The sequence below is a fragment of the Ipomoea triloba genome, chromosome 1 (genome assembly GCF_003576645.1).
Source record: "Ipomoea triloba cultivar NCNSP0323 chromosome 1, ASM357664v1".
Classification (NCBI taxonomy): Eukaryota; Viridiplantae; Streptophyta; class Magnoliopsida; order Solanales; family Convolvulaceae; genus Ipomoea; species Ipomoea triloba.
Window position 1 is genome coordinate 29,035,873 of NC_044916.1, and position 20,726 is coordinate 29,056,598.

Below are 20,726 nucleotides of genomic sequence, written 5' to 3' on the forward strand. Positions count from 1 at the left end.
TAACACGGTAAAGATTAGCTCCAAGAATAGCAAGAATAAGTATGAAAATATATTCAATACTTTGCTCCCACTATATATTCAATACTTGACAATAAGATTTGGAGTGCACAACGGAATAAATGTATCTAAAGTATCTCCAGGATGAATTCACTATATAATCAACACTCCGGTACAAGATGTTGGAAAATAGCATGAAAATGACAATTTAAGTGGCTATTTTGTGGTACAAATAAATGTGGGGTTCACTTCCGATTTGGGTCGGGTCAAAGTGGATTCAGGTTCTTCGCAGTTAGAAGAAGAGATTGATATATTGTACGCACAAAACAGATAATGGGTGAATGACAAATTAGTTCTCAAAGTTGACCCATTTGAGTTGAAAAAATGGTGGAAAAACTTTAGAATAAGGCTTTGTCCCACATTGGTTTGGGAAGTGGGTTTGCACCACTATTTATACAAGAACCTTTCTTAAGCTTAGTGAATTGTATAGCATAGAGGCTCTCTCTCGCGCGCAAGGGGGTGCAAATCAAATCCCAAAATGAGTTCGAAAAGGCTTGAACTCGTATGTGCGGACACGAATGTCGTTCAAAAAATTGGCTGGCCTTGCGAGTTAAGTCATGCCAATTTTTCGCTCGCATATTTTTTCCAACGCGAAGCCTCTTAATTCGGCCTCTAGCCCTCGGCCAGGACCCGAGGACTTCTTGGTTCGGCCTCCTGGCTCGAGCTTCTGGTTGCACGACTCGCGTAATGGTTCGGCCTTCCGTAGCCCGAATCATTGGTCGAATAGTAGTCCATTCGTGTAATCTGAACACCTCGGTGTAACTCCTCGTCTCGGGTTGTGACCGTTCAAGTCTTGATTCATCTGTTACGGAATTAATACCGGGTTAATTCCAATTTTTATTATCTGAATCAATTCTCAGGTAGTGATCAACCATTACAGGGGTTACAAGGCTGAGTTTATGATCAGATTAACTACTATGATTGAATGATATTAATTCCAACAACTCCTATATATAAGTTGATGGTAGAAGCAGTAGATTTACACAAAACGAAAAACACACTTTTCTCTCTCGAAACTCTGCTTCTACTATCTTCTTTGCATACTCGGTTCAGACCTTTGTTCTTGTTCGTTGGGTTTCGAAGTTTGAGTGCTCAAACTAGAAATCGAAGCTTGTTTTATCCTGGGAAACCTAGGCTACAACGCTCCTAGCACCGTGGGAGATAGCAAATAAGGTTTTAAGGACAGTGTAGTGAGTACACGACTCAAGCTTACCCTTGTCCAGAAATTTCTTTCGTTTTTGTGCTTGTTATTTTTCCTGGAAATATTATTTTCGTAATATTATTTCCTAATGGTCTAGTGCCTTGATCACAAAGCCAATACTAATCATAGCTCCGAGATTGCATGCCTTGATCACAAAGTCGACACCAATCTCACCATCTCAGGACCTTGATCACAAAGTCAACACTGAGCATAGGATTTCACAACTCTATGCTACTATCCTCTATCTACCCTTGGTAGAGATGTTGAAAAACAAGATTTTCTTTCTTCCAACTTAGAGACTTCTAAAGGATTTCTCAATGAGTGTTGAGCATCTTTTCTTGGTGAAACTAAGAGCATCCACATTAGTTGTAGTTTTTTAGGAGTTTTTGCAGGTATGATTATGAAAAAGAATATGAGAGGGGAAGGAAAAAAAAGTGCTATTTACGCGCTCAAAGGGGGCATGCACTACACGCGCCCTCAGGGCGCCCATTGTGCGTTGAACGCGCAGATGCCAATATTGTTATAATTTTCCTTTCTCCTCCTACGGCCCACAAATAACCCATTCTTCTGCAAATTAATTTTCACCTCTCTCCTCTCTCCTCTCTCCTCCCTCCTCCAACTCACCCTCTCTCACTTACATGTCATACAATAAACCAACAAATAACCATTGATAAGGATGCCGTAAGAAGAATTCTTTTACTGCTCTTTTCTCTTTTGATTTCGTACATCACTAGTAAGCTCTCTCTTGTGTGTCCTTAAAGTCTTCACCTCCTTTTTATAGCTTTGCGATTTTGAAATTGCCCCGTGGAAAATAAACAATTTCAAATTTGAATTTTGTGCTTGATCTTGTAGTAGTGATTTGATATCTTGAATTTTAATACTGCAACTTTATAGATGTCAAGATAATTTTTTGACTTGTAAGATTTTTCTAATCTTGCAAGTAATCTTCTGAGCTTGTTTGTAGCCTTATTTAATTTTGGCGGTGATCCCTGGCCGCTTCAAAGTTTATCTTGGATTCCTTGACTAATAAATTTTGCCTTCTTCAAATCCTAGCTCTTGCTTTAATTTGTGATTTCTTCATCTGGTGATGCCTCATTTTCTTTATTTCCTTAGCTTTGCCTTTGGATCGTGGCTCATGCCTTTAAGAAGTTTATCTTGAATTCCTTGACTAATCAATTTTGTCTTCTTCAAATCCTAGCTCTTGATTTAATTTTTAATTTCCTCATCTTATCATGCCTCAGTTTCTTTATTTCCTTAGCTTTACCTTTGAACCGTGGCTCATGCCTTTAAGAGCTCAATTTATTATTTAAGACATTGTTTCAATACCTTGGCTCAAAATATAAATCATTGGCTCATCCTTGAAATTTTGTTCACCGTGAGTTTTGAAATCCTTACCAAAATCTTGGTTCAAATTGAAAACTTTGGCTCATTTCTTTATTTTTGCTTCCTGTAGGATTCGAACACTTCACCTTATTTCTTTGCTTTTAAACTGAAATTGTAGCTCTTTCTTTACAGTAATTAAAACCATGGCTCTTCTTTGCTCAATTTGATTTCATTTGCCTCTTACTGGATTTGAACTTTGCACCATTTCCTTAGTTCTTAAAATTGAGACCATAGCTCTTCATTAAAACCGTGGCTCATTTCCATACCCAAATTATTTTCCCTATTTGATATGTCAAAATGGGGGAAGAAAAGACAAGTTTACCCCTTGATTTGATGATTTGCAAATGGAAATGGTAATAGAGGACCTATTTAAGTAACGTTTGATTACTTAATGGATTTAAATTAGTAAAATTTTATGCAGAAGGCCTAATTAAGTAAATGTCAAATAGTCGAGGGACCCCAGAAGGCCTAATTAAGTAAATGTCAAATAGTCGAGGGACCCCATTTGGTATTAACTCTTAAATGTCAAATAGTCGAGGGACCCCATTTGGTATTAACTCTAAATTTAAGTAACATTTGATTACTCAATGGATTTAATTTAGTAAAATTTTATACAAAAGGCCTAATTAAGTAAATGCCAAATAGTCGAGGGACCCCATTTGGTATTAACTCTAAATTCAAGTAACATTTGATTACTCAATGGATTTAATTTAGTAAAATTAAGTAACATTTGATTACTCAATGGATTTAATTTAGTAAAATTTTATACAGTTTGATTACTCAATGGATTTAATTTAGTAAAATTTTATACAGAAGGCCTAATTAAGTAAATGTCAAATAGTCGAGGGACCCCATTTGGTATTAACTCAAAATTTAAATATTTGATTACTCAATAGATTTAATTTAGTAAAATTTTATACAGAAGACCTAATTAAGTAAATGCCAAATAGTCGAGGGACCCCATTTGGTATTAACTCTAAATTAATTAAGATGGTACAATAAGACAAAGATATTATATAAAATATTGATTCATAGAAAAGTTATTAAGATCATACTATATGTGCATGTAGGGGTGGGAATAGGCCAGGCCCCTTCATAGGGGCCTACGGCCTGGCCTACTTAGGGCCTAGCTTGGCCTAGCCTATTTAATAAAAAGGTCAGGCCTAGGCCTAATTAGAAGCCTATTTAGTTAAATAGGCCTAGGCCTATATTTAAAAGCCTAGCCTACAAGCCCGCAGGCCTAACCTATATATATATATATATATTATAATATTTATATTTAATATTTAATTATTATATATTACATTTTATATCTAATATATATATATAACCTACAACCCTAATTCCCAATACCCAAATCCCAAATACGACTTACTAATTAGTAAACAGTGTTAGATATTACTAGTTACTATTGCTATTATGCTAAATTGCTAATAATTAGTATTACTAATTACTAGCAATAATTCTGCTAGTCGTTTAGTGTTTACAGTTTACTAGCAATGAGTAAAGTAGTAATACTAATGTAATATGAGCCTACTAGTAATTGATTGCAGGATTTATAGATTTGTAGTAATACTAGTAATTAGTAAACAATGCATTGTTGAATTTTGTATTACGAACTTTTACTTATTAAACTTGTGATGTTGGATATTGTATTATGAAATATGAATTTAATGATTTTGTCATTCATTATGAAATATGAACTTAGGTATCTTTTGTAAATTTTTTACATGTATAATTTAAAAGGCTTTAAAATGTAGGCTTTAAATAGGTTGAAGGCCTATTTAAATAGGCTCAAAGCCTATTTAGGATCTATTAAGGCCTATTTAAATAGGCTCAAAGCCTATTTAGGATCTATTTTGGCCTATTTAAATAGGCTCAAAGCCTATTTAGGATCTATTTTGAAGCCTTTAAATAGGCTCAAAGCCTATTTAGGATCTATTTTGAAGCCTTTTTAAAGGTCTATATGTTAAATAGGCTTTTAAAAAGGCTTCAGGCCAGGCCAGACCAACTGTAGGCTCAGGCTTGAGCCTAAAAAAAAGCCTACATACAGGCTCAGGCCCAGGCCCAGGCTTTAGATTTCCATAGCAGGCCCAGGCCTAATTTTCTAAAGTCCGGCTCGGCCTAGCCTATTTCCACCCCTATGTGCATGTGCTTGTTTCGTGCTGAGTTTGTGAGTCATATCAAAGCCGTCAAGGGTAATTTTTTTATTTTTTTTTAACCTATACGGGTCAAAAGATTACTTGAATTATTAATATGAGTCGGATAATATGATTTAATATTTAGGGTTTGGTACTGTTCAGTATTTACGTTCGCAAAATTTTCTTACTTACAAATCGAGGTTAAAGGGAATAAGAGGTTCTTCTCCATTTTTTGAAATGCCACAAAAGAGAAGTTTGAACTTCTATCAGATTTTTCGCATGGAAACTTGCTCGCATAAATTGGTTTGTATACTGAAACTCAAGTTTTTCTTTTATTTTTAGATTTTGTTTATATGTGTTCTTTTGTGTTGATTTTATGTAAATAAATCTAGAAATGTTTAATCAAGATTGTAGCATTGTTATGTGTGTATAGGCTTTGCATAGATCCATCTTTTTAAATCTAGAAAATGATATAATTATTTATAATTCGCTTTAAAAAAATTGAACACCATTCATTTGATATTAAGTTTTATATCATATGTTGTTTGGGTTGTACTTTTAAGATAAATTAAGATTTTATAGCTTATAGAGAGATTACATAGTATTGATCTAGTCTAATTTGATTATCGATTAGTGGTTGCTTCATTATAGAATTTAGATTGTACCATTTGTTCACATTTTTTATTCCTATTTCGTGAGATCTGATTCATTAAGGACTGTCATTTACAAAAAGTATTATTGATTTTATTTGATTTTTGATACCATTTATAGATTTTTTCATAAAGTATTCTCACTCAAAAAGTTTTTTTTTTTTTTTTGGATTTTTAAAGGTTATTTGTTTTTTTTTTTCTTGTTGATTTTACACACACCCATGATGTGTGTGTGTATATATGTTATAATATATATAAGAAAATATATATGGTAATATTAATTGATGCATAAAGCATGTATATATGAGAAAGTTAATAGTGCCAGTCAAATGAATTTGCCTAATACCGAGTTAAATTACAATTGGCAATGAGTATTTGTTACTATGGTTTGTAGTATGTTATAACGATGTCCAATTGTCTATTCCCTAATAGACAATTGTTTACTTGTGGTTCACATTTTAATTTTTAATGTGAGTTGTTTATATAGGTCATTTTTTAAATCTAAACGGATCACAAGATTACTTAATTTGATAGTATGAGTCGGATTACAGTCAACAATTTGATATAATATGTAGTGGTGGGTAGTGTTTGGTACTTCCATCTACAAACTTTTCTTACTTACAAACAAAGGTTGAAGGGAAGAATTGATGTTCTTGTCCATTGTTGGTAATGGCACAAAAGCAAAGTTGTAACTTCTACACATTTTGCATGAAGGGTTGCTCACATAAATTGGTTTGTATACCGAAAGTAAGGTTTTTATTTTTTAGATTCTTTTTTTCGGAGTGTGCTTTAATTTTCTGTTAATTTTATGTAAATAAATCTAGAAATGTTTATTCAAGATTGTGGAAACATTATTATGTGGGAAAAAGTGTCAAATTGACCCCTAAGTCGGGTGGATAGTGAAATTAGGCACCCTAACTGAAAAAAGCTCCATCCAAACCTTCTAAATCGGTAAAACTGTTCAATTAAGTCCAAGTTGACATGTTTATCAGGTCAAATTCAGTTAGGAAGTCTAATTGCACTATCCACCCGACTTAGGAGGCTAACATGACACTTTTTCATTTTTATTTTATTTTTTCAAAACAAATACTGTTTTTTTTACTTCTCTAAAAAAGCAAATATCTTTTTATTTATTAAAAATATTATTTATTATAAATAAAAAATAAAAATAAAAAAAAGCCACCAGCTGTTGGACAACCGCGTCTGTCCGGCAGGATGGCCATGGCCGTCTTCTAGATTTGGAACGAGGGCTACGGCCATGACCGTCTTCCAGACGAAGGGGACTGGAACGAGGGCAGCGGCCATGGCCGTAGCCCTAGTTCTAGATCTAGGCCGTCTTCTTTAGACGGTCATGGCCGTCCTACTGGACAGCTACGATGGTCTATGAGGAAGAACAGCGACAACATGTGGCTGTTTTTTTAAATATTATTTATTGAACCGTCGGTATACAATGTTTGTTTTTTGTAATATTTAAATATTTAAAATATTTAGATCATTTATAATTATATGTATAATTCACTTGAAAAAACTTGTACACCATTCCTTTGATAGGAAATTTTTATATCATACAAAGTTTGGATTGTACTTTTTAATAAGAAATTAAGATATAGCATATAGAGGGATTATCGATCTACTCTTTGTTATTGATTAATGGTTGTTCTTTAAAGAATTTAAATCACACTGTTTGTGCACATTTTTTATTATTATTTAGATCACTATTTGTGCACATTCTTTATTCCTATTTTGTAAGATTTGAGTTATTAAGGATTGTCCATTACAAAATGTATTCTTCCATTTCTAAAACTGTTGATACAATTTATAATTTTTTCATATTCTCATTCAATTACTTGTTCAATGTTTGTCAACTCATTGGTTGTCATTTTGTGGCCACTTTTGATAAGATGGGGATCATATGAATTTGCTTCATGCTGAATCATATTACAGTGGGAAACAAGTGTTTCGTACTATGGTTTGTAATCAGATTTGAGGCATTTCCATCACTTAATTCATAGACCATGATTTGCTTGTAGTTTACATTGTGATTTTAAAACAAAATTCGAATGCTATAATACATCAGATAAATTACTTGCTCAACATTTGTCAGTGTTAGTTGTCAGTTAGTGGATGCTTACCTTTAATAACTTAATGGGATCACATGATTACTTGAATTCTTTGAGGTAGTTACATCTACATAAAGGTGTCTCACTTGATTTAAAAAGGATAAAACGAAGAAGCTATGATCCATTATATATTGTTGGAAATGGCACAAAAGAGAAGTGTTAACTTTTATAAGAATTTTGTCCTGAGCTCACAAAAATTGGTTTGTATACACAAAACTCGATTTTTATATGTTTTTTTTTTCGTGTTTGCTTATGTGTTGATTGTATGCAAATGAATTTGAAGATGTTTAATCATGATTGCAGCCTTTTTATGTGTGTTTAAATTAAGGCATTGTTTGTTCATGAGTTTGCTTTCTATTGAATCATATCAGAGTAGTATTGTTATGAAGGGCCAAGGGGTTATCTATTATGACTAGTATCTTCAATTGTTTAAGCTAAGGTTGTTTCATACCCTCTATAAATGTTTGGTTATGAAGAAAAAGTTGGAGTAGAAGATATGATCCAGTATATTATGGTAGGAAATGTGTAGCATACAAAAGAGAAGTTTAAGTTTAAAACCATACAAAATGCTGTGTCTTTTGTTAAGCGAACAACGAATCGTACAACCTATTTGATAGTTAAGGAATCCATTTTTCAGCATGTTCGTAGGGAATGGATTTCATTTCTCCTTACTTTTATTTCTGATTCCTTGTATTTGGATCTTAATTAAGCAATATACTATCTTTTCTCTCAAAAAATGTTTGACCTATACACAAATTAAATCAACATTATATTGCATGTTTGTTTGTTTCTATACTACTGAAATTGTGGATGGAGAATGTAGCATTGGTGTTTATATTGTTGCCTAACTAAACCTTAGCAAGCTTTCTAATTAATATTGAAAATAATTTCAGTTTGTTTCATTCATCAAGTTAACAAATTTAACCCGTTGTTTCCCTTCATAGGAAATTCCATCGTGCACGGAATCAGAGAGAAGAGATTTGAAAATGAGGGTTTTACTGAGGAATCGAGAAAAGAAAGTTTGGTTGGTCGAGATATCAAAAATTCGAGGTGCTATGTTTTTCGAGAATGGATGGGAAAAAGTGGTGAAGGATAATTGTGTCACTGATGGAGACCAATTGTTTTTTATCTATAAAGATTATGATGTGTTTGACTTCTTTGTAGTTGGCCCATTCTGCTCTGAAAAGATAGGGGTGGAAGGTGAACGTGCTAGAGTGGTAGAGGTTATAAGAAAGGAAAGTGGTGATGAGAGTCGAGATATATTTGTTTTGGTGGCAAATATCTGTAAATGTGTCAAGGAATATGTTAAGAAATAAGAGGATTCAGATATAGATACATGTATTAGTGTCAATAAGGATGTTAAGAAAGAAGAGTATACGGATTCGGATGCAAATGCAAGAGATGAGAATGATGATGATCATCATAGTATAGTAGTTACCCAGGATTATATGGATGCAACAGAAGAGGAGGACAATGATAATGATGATGATCATACACTTCCCTAGGACAAAAAATTCGGGTCAAGTAAGTTTCAATTATTGTGAGTTAATTTTTAAAAATTTTCGTTTTGTGTCTTTTATATGTGATGCGATGTGATGCACTTCTGTATGATTGAGTTATTAATTATTATTTTTTAATTAGGTGGATCCAAAAAAGCTATTCCTGACCATTATGGACTAGATCTTTTTCTATCAGGGCATTATATTCAACTTGAGAATGCTTATTTCGTGATGAGAATTAGACAAAAAAGGCGTGGTGATCTGGTAATTATTCTAGATATCAATCTATTATATTAATTGTTGAGATTATGTGTGTCTAGCTAGCTTGTTTCTCGATCAATTACTTGACTTTGAATGGATGGGATGTGCAGTATGTTCTAAAGGAAATGATCAGGGATTACAATCTTCAATTACCTTCAACTGTGACTCTGCGTGACGCGAAAGGCAGAGAGTGGAAAACAATTGTAAAGGTTTGGGCTGATGGTCGAACATGGTTGTCTGGGGGATGGCGAGGCCGCCTATGCAGAAAGAACCTCATTGGGGAAGAAGATCAGTGCATTTGTGAGTTCCTGCCTTCTGAATTGGGGAATGATGAAGATAATATTGTGTTGCAGGTTACGGTTATCAAAGAGGATGGCCCCTTGCAAATGAGGAATGAAGATGAAGATATATAGATAGAGCACACCTAGTTTGGTTATAACCGATTAGCTTTCAATTTGTTGGGTTTTTAAATTTGGCCTGGACTGGGGGGCCTAGAATAAGATGCATACATGCATGCTGTTGTTACATACTTCAATTGACATAATGTTTTGTTTTGGTGAATGGTGATGGACTGCATATCTCATTTAATTGTGTTTCTTTCAATTCAGATCTATTCTGGTTTTTAATTTGTATGCTATGTAGTTTCTGATGCATTCTTTTTCTATTTTCTGTAAATTTAATTTGGACTCAGTTTGTTTAAGGTCTATTGCAGCATGTATCAAACTACTCGGTTGCACTGACTAAGATGTAAGGGCATGCTTGGTTGGGAGGAAAAACACTTCCTCCAAATCATGAAAAATGCATAGTTTTGGTTCATTGGAACTCATTTTTCATTTCCTCATTTTTTAGGAAAAGAAATTCTGAGGTAGACCTTTGGATTTTGTTTTTCGGAGTGGTTGGGAAGAAATCCGCTCGTTTCTTCTTTTTCTTGCTGCGAGGACCTCCGCTCGTTTCTTCTTTTTCTTCCTACGACGGTGGACCTCCTCCAGATTGACGGCTTCGCTCTCTGCTGGCCGCCCTCCGCTCGGTGCAGCCCGTCTCGCCACTCTCCAATCGTCACCTCCGCCTTCGCCTCTCCTCTTTGGTCTATGCGTTCGCGATGGCGACAACGATTGCGACGCCGCCTCTCTGGCTCTACCGACTTCTTCGACTAGGAGAATGAGGATGGAGAAGATGGGGAGAAGAAGAAGATGGTAAAGAAAACCTAAATTTGGCCCAAAATCTTGCAAAAAGAAAGAGTAATTGGGCCCCAAATTGAAATAAAGTCTATTATTAATTTTATTATCATTATTAAATGTTTTTATACTTATTATTCTCATACCTTTTACCAATGTTGTAAATAGCGCCTAGGCGCTAAGCGACGCCTGACCACGTCGAGGAAGGCCAGAATTGGCCTCCTCCGCAACCGGGCGCTTAAGCGGGCTAGGCGGCCGCCCTGAAGCAGTCTGTCAAAGTGCCTCAAAAGCAGTCTGACCAAACCCCTTTGCCACGCCCACGGTTATCACCCCGCGCGATCACGCCCCACCACCGGTCGCCAATCGCCAGTAGCAGTAGGGAATAGTGGTACTTCCTAATTAAGTTTCTAGTAGCAGTGATTCAGTGAAAAATGGAGAAATGAATAGATATTTGATATAGGGACTCACCACCATTTGATATCAGCGTATCTAGACAAGCATAGGGAGTGGTAAAGTATAGTTGTATAGGACTCACCACCATTTAAAGGAATTAAAACTTGGGAGTGGTAAAGTAAAGACTAAACAGACGTGCGAATTAGAAAAGCTTTTTTGGTATCCACAATTTAAATAATCTAATACTTAATTATGAAAAAACAAAAAAAAAAATGAAAATCGAACGCCTAGCATTTTTTTCAACATTGCCTTTTACTCCAACCAAACAATGAAATTTATATTCTCAGTAATTTCTTTTCCATCAATCAAACAATAAAATCCATTTTACTGGTGACTACTTTTCCATTGAATTTCACTTCTACTTTCTTTCAAATATTTTTCACAAACTAAGCGGGCCCTAAATGAAAGTTAACCGTGCAATGCAAGAATCATGCTGTCAGATAAATCCAGGCAAGCCACTGCCTTCTCAACTCTACTTTTTTTTTTATCAAGATTGGAGGGGAAACCCCAATGGTACCCTTCTTTTCAACTCTATTTTGACCTTTGATATGTTAGGTAATTATATTCTCACTCTATTTCGTTATACACTCAGTTTGACATGAAAAATGTTTATCTTAAAACATCCACAAGGACCACAACCATTCTCTCTTTACCTCCCCATTTTATTGGCCCAATTCTTCAACATTACGATATAATTTTTTCTCCTATTTTTTCTCCAATTCTTTTTATCCTTTTTTCCTTTTGACCCTACTCATTCACACTCTTACACATCATCTATTTGTGTATTAACAAATAGAGTTTTTTCGGTAAACTATTCATGCTCGGTAAACATTCGTTTATTAAGGTAAACGAACATAAATGAACAAACTTTAGAGCTTGTTTAATAAACGAACAGAGTTTGAACATTTGTAGACTCGTTTGCTAATAAGAGATTGTGAATATGTTTGTTAGTATTCATTTAATAATATCCATGAACAATCTCATTTTTATGTTTCTTTAATTTAGTACCGTTCACGAGCATGCTTGTTTAGGGTTTTTTAAGATTGTTTACGAACAAACTCATTTAAATACAATTTATTTTATTTAATTTTAATATACTAGTACACTAATATGACATTTTTCTCCCTATGTTATGTGCTTATAGCACTTTTCCTCCCTGAGTTATTAAAGTGACAATTTTTCCCCCTCAGTTATTTTTAAAGGGGTAGTTTTCCCCCCTATAATGTTAAATTGATATTGTTGCCCTTAAAATAACTATTTCATTTATTTTTATTCTCCAACCAATTATTACTAATATGTATGGAAGATCACGGTTTGATACGAACCTAATCGAATACTGTAGCAATTGAACTTAAATAGTATGGAGGTTATGGTTACAATTCATAACGGAAAAAATAAAATAAAATAATTGTTGAATTTAGAATATTTTTAAATAAGAAATAAAATTATAAAAATAAATAAATAAGTTTTTATTCGCGGTTCAAAATCAAAATTGGAACCGAACCATACCGATTTATCAAAATAAGTGTTAGATCATTTTCACTATATATGATTGTGGTTCAATTCCAGTTCACGGTTCAACAATTATTTAATTTTATTTTTTCGGTTCTGAATAGTAACTAAAACTGTCCACACTATTTCGGTATGATTGCTACAATGTTTGGTTAGGTTCGAACGAAATCGTGATCATCCATACATATAAGTAATAATTTGTTGGAGAAGAAAAATAAATGAAATAATTATTTTTAAGGGTAAAAATGTTAATTTAATATTTCAGGAGAAAAAGCTATCACTTTAACAACACAGGGAAAAAAAGTGTTATATGTGACATAACATATGGGGAAAAAGTTCCCTATAAATTTTTAAAATTTTACTTCTATTTTTTCATATAGTCCTACTCCTACCAAAGTAAACCCATTTGATAATTCTCAACCACAAGTGCTGATTATGCACATCTTGTGCTTCTTCCGAAAGGAGTTGTAGGCTCTGTCCGGAAAGAGCTCTGCAAATTAGGACAAAAGAAGGAAAATATAAAAAGAGTATTTATTGTTCACAAATAAATTATGATCATGAACATTTATTTACATGTACTTGTGTGTTTAGTGTTCATGAACGAGTTTACGAACGTTAATGAACACGTCCGCAGACGTGTTCACAAATGTTAACGGATATGTTGGTGAACGTGTATGCGAACATTAATGAACATTTAACAAATAAACACGAACAAAATTTTAAAAAATCTTAACAAAAGAACACAAACAACATTTTCAAAATTCTTAACAAACGAACACGAACAACATCTGTTCGTTCATGTTCGGTCCGTTAGCTGTCTTACATCTATTTTTTTTTTGTAACTACAATCTAACCTATTTATAGTATCTGCTTATCATGATTATGCCAACATCCTTCATCTTTTTCTTCCCTTCTTTCTCCCCTCATTTTTAGCTGTTAGAGATCGCAAATTATATCGTGGACCGTGGTCCACAATGCATTGTGGACCGCGGTCCCAAAACGACGTCGTTTTGATTAATGAAAACGGACGGATGAATTCGCGTCACACACTTTCAGTTCATATATACTACAGTTACATTTCAACACAACTTTAGTTACATTTCAACACAACTACAGTTACATTTTGATATAACTACAGTTTCATTCGATAATATAAAAACACAAATGTGAAACTGTTATTCAGTATATGTTCATATACACTGCAGTTACATTTCAACACAACTACAGTTACATTTCGATATAACTACAGTTTCATTCGATAATATCAAAACAAATGTAAGGCAGCAGTATCTTTTGAGATGAACTGTAGTGTCAATTACGGGCTCCGTCTCCCACTTACTGAAACGACGTCGTTTTGGGACCGCGGTCCACGATATAAGAACTGGTTAGAGATGCTCTTATAAATGTCGCACCTTCTACACATTTGCTCTTTCCTAACAATATTGTAAAACCAAATAAATAAAGGAAAAGAACAACTCTGCTTTGGCGCTGGAAAAGGATGACTCAAGAAATTAATAGATCAACAATTGACTTTTTAATGTTAGTTGCTCTCTACATTTGTCATTGTGACTTTGTGAGTTAGCATAAATGGATCACAAGATTACACATGAATTTGATAATATTAGTCTGATTATAATCAAACAATCCGTTATAATTGAAAAAGTATCGTGGATCTTGAATGCAAGACTTACGGGTTCAAAATTAGTTAACTTTTTTATAGTTATTAGTCCGGATTAGATAATACCAAAAAACGAACAAATATAAAAACGGAAGTAAAAGAAATGAACCCGAACACAAGAAATGATTACGCAGTTCGGAGCTAAAACTCCTACGTCTGCGGGGCTACTCAGCTTTTGCCCAATCCACTAGATGATCACTAAAGTTACAATAGTTGGAATATATGCCCAAACATACAATGGTCATAAACCAACACAGCCTTCATCATCTACACTTGAATTGAATAGCTGCAAGCCGGGAATTCTTCACTAATCTTCAATCACGACTCAGCGTCAAAGGCAGCATCTTCAATCACGACTCAACATCAACGCCAGTATCAAAGACAGCAGCAAAACGTCATTAATTCACCAAAGTAATTCATCACTTAGATTTCACGTGAGAAGCTCTAAATATTTAATGTGTGAAGAGATGGGCTTAGAGCTTCAAGTGCCTTCATATTTATAGCTTGAAAAACCCCTTAACAAACCTCACAAAAATAGAGCTGAATAATTCTTGATTAAATGAGAGCCACAATCCCTTTTTATTGTTAGCCACATAAAATAAATATTTTGACTAATTCCTTGTTGAAAGCTTGCTGTCTAAGACAGCATACGCTGACTTAGCCTCCCTTTCAGCACTGGCGGACAACCTGACTGACGGTCCAAAAACTATAATAAAACATATAGGCTAAGTGTATTTTTGACAAATAATATAGCCAATTAAAAAGGACCGTGTATCATTTGTACACTTACAATAATAAGTAGTGTTGGGTACTGTTTTGTAGTTCCATCCACAAAATTTTCTTACTTACAATTTACAAACAAAGGTTGAAGGGAATTGAAGAAGTTCTTATCCATTGACTATTGGTGAAAATAGCACAAAAGAGAAGTGTTAACTTTTACAAGATATTTTGCACGAGACGCGCTTACTTTGGTTTGTATACAAAAATCAAAGTTTTTCTTATTTTCTTTTTTCGTGAAATCATCTTTCTAAATCTTGACAAATGAATGAAATATTTGCAATTTATTATTTTTTTTAAAACAATTTCTTTGATGGAGAATTTTTATATCATATATAGTTCCGATTGTACTTTTAAATAAATTAAGATATTAATATATAGATAGATTACTTAACACCAATGGACTCTTTGAAGTGGATATTTTCATAAAGTATTCTCACTAAAAAAAACCCAAAAAAAAAAAAAAGTTTTTCTTATTTTCTTTTTTCGTGAAATCATCTTTCTAAATCTTGACAAATGAATGAAATATATGCAATTTTTTTTTTTTAAAACACCATTTCTTTGATGGAGAGTTTTTATATCATATATAGTTCCGATTTTACTTTTAAATAAATTAAGATATTACTATATAGATAGATTACTTAACACTAATGGACTCTTCGAAGTGGATATTTTCATAAAGTATTCTCACTACCGATTTTACTTTTAAATAAATTAAGATATTATTATATAGATAGATTACTTAACACCAATGGACTCTTTGAAGTGGATATTTTCATAAAGTATTCTCACTAAAAAAACCCAGAAAAAAAAAATGTGCATATACGCACACAATCGTTTAGCAGAGAGTAGATTTGTATTTGTAAATTCAAACAACAAAACTCAAATGCAAATACTTGCCCCCATGCAGGATCGAACTACAGACCTTCAGTTTACAAGACTGACGCTCTACCACTGAGCTATAGGGGCTAGGCTGTTCACCAGCCTTCTTAATTAACATGTTACCGATATGTTTAATGTGTCGATTGAATCACAACATTTAGCCATTTAGGTGTCATCTTAGATATTAGATATTTCTCAAATATATACTAAACTATGACAAATTGACCAAAATGATTATAACAATGGATAAAATTGAGAAGGTTTAAAAATTAGACACCCTAAAAAAAACAAGTTTTGAAAATGTATTTGAGTTTTTGACCCGACCCTAAACGCATTTTCCAAATGAAACCTTTACTTTTGTTGAACTTTTTTAATTGAAAAAATAACAAACACATTTGACAAATACGTTTAATGTATTTTCACCACCCTATGCGAAAATCGTCAAATGTATTTCCCAAATGTATTTGGTCATATAAGCCACATACTCTCAAAATTTATTCTGACCACTCACCAACTTGTGGTGAATATTAAATCAGTAATAAATCACAGGATAATAGAGAACCACAAATATTTCATGACTTACATTTTTCCTAAGTAGTACTCCAATGATAATGAATTAATGAACTTCTAATCCCAAATTAATATTAATATATTAAATTTCTATTTGAATTTTAGCATTTGGCATTTTTAAATTTTTTTATTAATTTTGTTTTAGATTATCTAAGCTCATATTATTGACTTTAAAGTTTTATATTAACTTTCTTTAAACTATCTATGTCAAGTCATGTTACAGATTGCTTATAGGAGAGGTTGATGATGTTCGCCCTTGGAACCGGATATGGGACTTGCAGGTACCTCCAAAAGTAAAGCATTTTTGTTGGCAATTAGCCTCTTCATTCTTACCCACATGTGATGCGCTGAATATGAAACGAATCCCTTGTTCGCAGGTTTGTCACCTTTGTGGTAGTGTGCAAGAATCAGCTTATCATCTTTTTGTTGAATGTCAAGAGGTTGGTACTTTGTGGAGCAGCATATGTCTTCCTGTTCTACTGTTAGTGCCAGGTAATTTGATTGATTGGTTTTTTGAGCTAATTGCTTTGCTTGATGAAGAAAAATGCAGTAAGTTTATAATGTTACGTTGGGGTTTGTGGGGGAACAGGAATGAAAAAGTGTGGAATGGTGTATCTGTTGACTTAAATATAATGAAGTGCAAAGCTCTCACTTTTTTGGCAAATTGGAAGTACGCAAATGGGTTGGAGGAGATTACTCATACTGTGAGAATTGTAGAGGAAAAATGGAAGGCCCCAATGGTTGGCAGATTCAAGCTCAATACCGATGCCTCCCTTGATCCAGGAAATAATATCATGGGATTTGGATGGGTGTTGCGTGATGAGGATGGCCGATTTTTGGCGGCGAAGAGCATGCATGTTATGGGAAATTACGCAGTAAAAAAAGCCGAAGCTGTCCGTATTCGTGAGGCCCTGAGTTGGTTGAAGGACACGGGACTGGGAGATATTGATGTTGATGTTGGGAATATTTGTAATTAGGTTTTGATGATACCAAAAATGTGTTAGAATTTATTTGTAATTATTAGTCTCCAAAAGAAGAAAATGAAGAAACATCAAGTTCAGTAAACTGCTACAGTACGGTTCAGTAAACCGCTACAGTGACTTCGAGAGGTGCTACAGTACCATTCGCATGAGGCACTTTTGAACAAAGTTTTGAGGCCGAAGAAAAAGACAATAATCCATGAGAGGAGGATGGAAAAGGAGTTTGGATATCATGGAATAAGGATATGATCCACGAGAGGTGGATTGGAAAACCAAAGTACTCGTGAGAGGTAGATTAAAATGGTTGCAAGACATCAAGTTCGCGCTGCTACAGTACTTCGAGAGATGCTACCGTACTTCGAGAGGTGCTACAGTACATTCGAGAGATCGAGAGTTCGAGAGATCGATCGAGAGGTTCGAAAGATCACAAGAGATGAAAACTCGATGCTACAGTGAAATTGCTACAGTACTCGAGAGGTAAATAGTATTATTGCTACAGTGACATGAATAGTACTATTGCTACAGTAATCACGAAAAATACTCAGATGAAATTGGTTCAATGAGTATTATTCTAGCAAGAAGACTTTTGGAAGAAGAAGTTGCGAGAGGTATGAATAAATCCTTCAAGCTAGTTCAAGATTCAACTAAGGAATTAATTATACACTTGGAAGATGTCACATGGGAAAAGGTAATATGGGTGACAATATTTTATTTGAAAGAGTTCAAATAAAATTCAAAGTGATCAGGAGAAAGCTAAAGATGGAGAATGGGCATGAATATTTTATTCAAGAAAGATGGGCTCAAGATAGTGGAAAGAATATTAAATCAAGCATGAAGACAAAGTTTCTTATCAACATGCAAGACACCATACGGAAATTATGGGAGTGGAATATTTTATGGAAGACTTCAAGTGGGATTTCAGATCAAGCTAGCACATGGGATACAAATTAAGGTGGAGCTTCAACGGGTAAAGTATGGAGACTTGAACAAGGAAATATTTTATCAACTCCACTAAGCACGTGAAGGAGACAAAAATTAATGTGGGTTGTTTGGCAGATTTGGACTGCTGCCAAACGGTCAAATTAGCAACGGGAATATTTCTTCCCAAATATAAAACCCCAAGGCTTAGAAGAAAAGTAAACCAAGGTTGAATACAAGGATACCAAGAGTGAATAAAAGAGTGAATACCAAGGGGGAAAACAAGACAGTGAATGCACATAAAGAAAAGAGAGGAAAAGCTCAGCTTCGAGACATAAAATTCCAGTGTGCATATTCTAAGCTTAAAAGATAAAAGAATCACTTTGATTCTTTTACTAGTCCAGCACAAACACAACAACACCAACTTTCGAAGGGAAGTTTTGAGTAGGCAGTGAAGGATAGGTGGACGGTGCGGCCATTCGCTATCTCAAGGATTGTCAGGCAGTGAAGGATAGGAAGACGGTGCGGCTGTTTTCTATCTCAAGGATTGCCAAGAAGGGAAGAAGCGGGTTGCTTCTGTCCAGACTTTGTATTGGTGATAATACATAGTGGATTTGCTCCTTGGAGTGAAAGGAGAACAGTGGACGTAGGCTGCGTTGGCCGAACCACTCAAATTCCTCTCTTGCACTTTACTTTACTGTTATTATTATTATTGTGCAACTAACCTCATAACTCTTATTCACACGAGCACACAATTTACAAAACGCTACAATCATATTTTACGCAAGCTTGAGACTTCCGCTGCAAGGAAATTTATTTCCTTAATTCTTTTCAGCTCACTTTGAGTTAGAATCGAAAATTTGATAAAGTCTATTCAACCCCCCTTCTAGACTTTATAGCTTGCTCATCCGGGACCAACAGTTGAGACAGATTCCCAACTAGTTTATTTTGTTTTATGCTCTGAATCTTTTTATTCTAATTTTGGTTTTATTATTGACGATGTAAAGAATTTGGCATCCACGATTAGTGGTGTTGAATTCCATTTTGCAAAGCGATCTGCGAATCGTGCTGCCCACACTATTGCTCGGGAAGTCGTTTCTTAGTCAGGTTGCGGGGAATGGTTTGATTCTCCTCCTTCGTTTCTTGTTGATTGTCTTTATTCTGATTTAATGCATTGAGTTCTTCTTCTCAAAAAAAAAAAAAAAATTATTAACTTTTTGAATTAATTTTAATTGTAGGCCTTGATGGGGTGTACTGGACTAGCTTTTTCTAGGCTTGCCCATATGATGAATTTTGGCAAGCCTTGTCTCGTTTTAACCGTATTAGTTATGAATGGAAAATTTTTCTTTGGATCATGACAGATAACACACTTGTGCAAACTATGAATAAAATGTATATTTTTTATATACTAAATATATAGTATTATTTATATATTGAATTACATTATTTAATAATATATACAATAATATATATTCAATACTCAAATAATATACATTTAGCACATAAATAATGTGTCTTTAGTATATTAAAAATATATCTTTTATTCATGGTCCACATGATTGTGTGAACCATAGTCCATGAAATAATAATTGGTTATGAAGAGGGAATTCAATTCTTGAAAAGGAAAATACTACTTGATTCTCAAGTTCTACTTCTTACTTTTACGAAACTTTTAAGTTTAGTTGTTTCTCATTTCGAAAACGAAAACTTATAAAATGTTTTAGGACTGTTTTCCAAACCTTAAAAAATACATCTCCAAGAAAGAAATTACTAAATAATTAATATTTAATATATATATATATATATATATATATATATATATATTTATTTATTTATTTATTTGTATGTTTTTTCTTGTGCTTCACAACATGTTTTATTTTGTGTTTTGCTTCCGTTCTAGTTTGAGGAGTTTATTGTTTTTAGGAGTTTAATTGTAATATTGCCATTGTAGAGGGGATTTATTTGATTCTTTTTAGGGGAGTTTGGTTCCAAAATATGTTTAGGTAGTGGAACATTCTTCCAAATTTCATATAACACTAGAAATTCAAAATAGGAGGGGAATAAGATTCCTACGAACATGGCAAAAGAAGATCTAAATATTTTTCATATTCCCTTGAACAAATTACAAATGTTACGGTAAGGGTAAACTAACTAAATTGAATAGAAATTTACAGAGGATGAAAAATTGTTTATAAACTTGGAATTGATCTAACTTTAATAACATGAATAAGAAACCAGTACTTAGATGTCTCAAAAGAAATGATTAAGTGGGTGGAGTATGAGTCTCATACTTAAAATATACAAGTTTGATTCTTGTCAATACTCTTGGTCGAGTGACTTGAGTCTCTCCAAAGTGATTTGGGGTATTACACATGAATGAATTTTATCTACTACACACCTTTAAATAGTGATTGCGAGGTTTCATCCCTTCATTTTAAAAAAGGAAAAAAAAAAAAAAAAAAAAAAAAA

The 20,726-nt window shown here is 33.7% G+C and overlaps 2 protein-coding genes, 1 long non-coding RNA gene and 1 other non-coding gene across 4 annotated transcripts in view; 2 read left to right on the forward strand and 2 right to left on the reverse strand.

Annotated features, from left to right (window-relative positions):
- Window positions 1–4,963: 4,963 nt before the first annotated feature.
- Window positions 4,964–9,938, forward strand: LOC116001090. Its single transcript, XR_004094221.1, has 4 exons — window positions 4,964–5,085; window positions 8,497–9,076; window positions 9,194–9,315; window positions 9,423–9,938. It is a non-coding gene; the product is annotated as an uncharacterized LOC116001090 (long non-coding RNA).
- Window positions 9,939–11,370: 1,432 nt separating this feature from the next.
- On the forward strand, window positions 11,371–19,360 carry LOC116012048. Its single transcript, XM_031251521.1, has 5 exons — window positions 11,371–11,390; window positions 16,583–16,640; window positions 16,737–17,328; window positions 17,915–18,027; window positions 19,265–19,360. Exons 1-5 carry the CDS (start codon window positions 11,371–11,373, stop codon window positions 19,358–19,360), a joined length of 879 nt encoding a protein of 292 aa, XP_031107381.1.
- TRNAT-UGU lies at window positions 15,805–15,876 on the reverse strand. Its single transcript has one exon. It is a non-coding gene; the product is annotated as a tRNA-Thr (tRNA).
- A 1,139-nt stretch (window positions 19,361–20,499) lies between the features above and the next one.
- LOC116029965 (pre-mRNA-processing factor 17-like) overlaps window positions 20,500–20,726 on the reverse strand; it is a 5,431-nt gene continuing 5,204 nt past the window's right edge. The window contains exon 5 of the transcript XR_004100354.1: window positions 20,500–20,684. The gene's annotated coding sequence lies outside the window, so the exon portion shown is untranslated. The remainder of the gene's footprint in view (window positions 20,685–20,726) is intronic.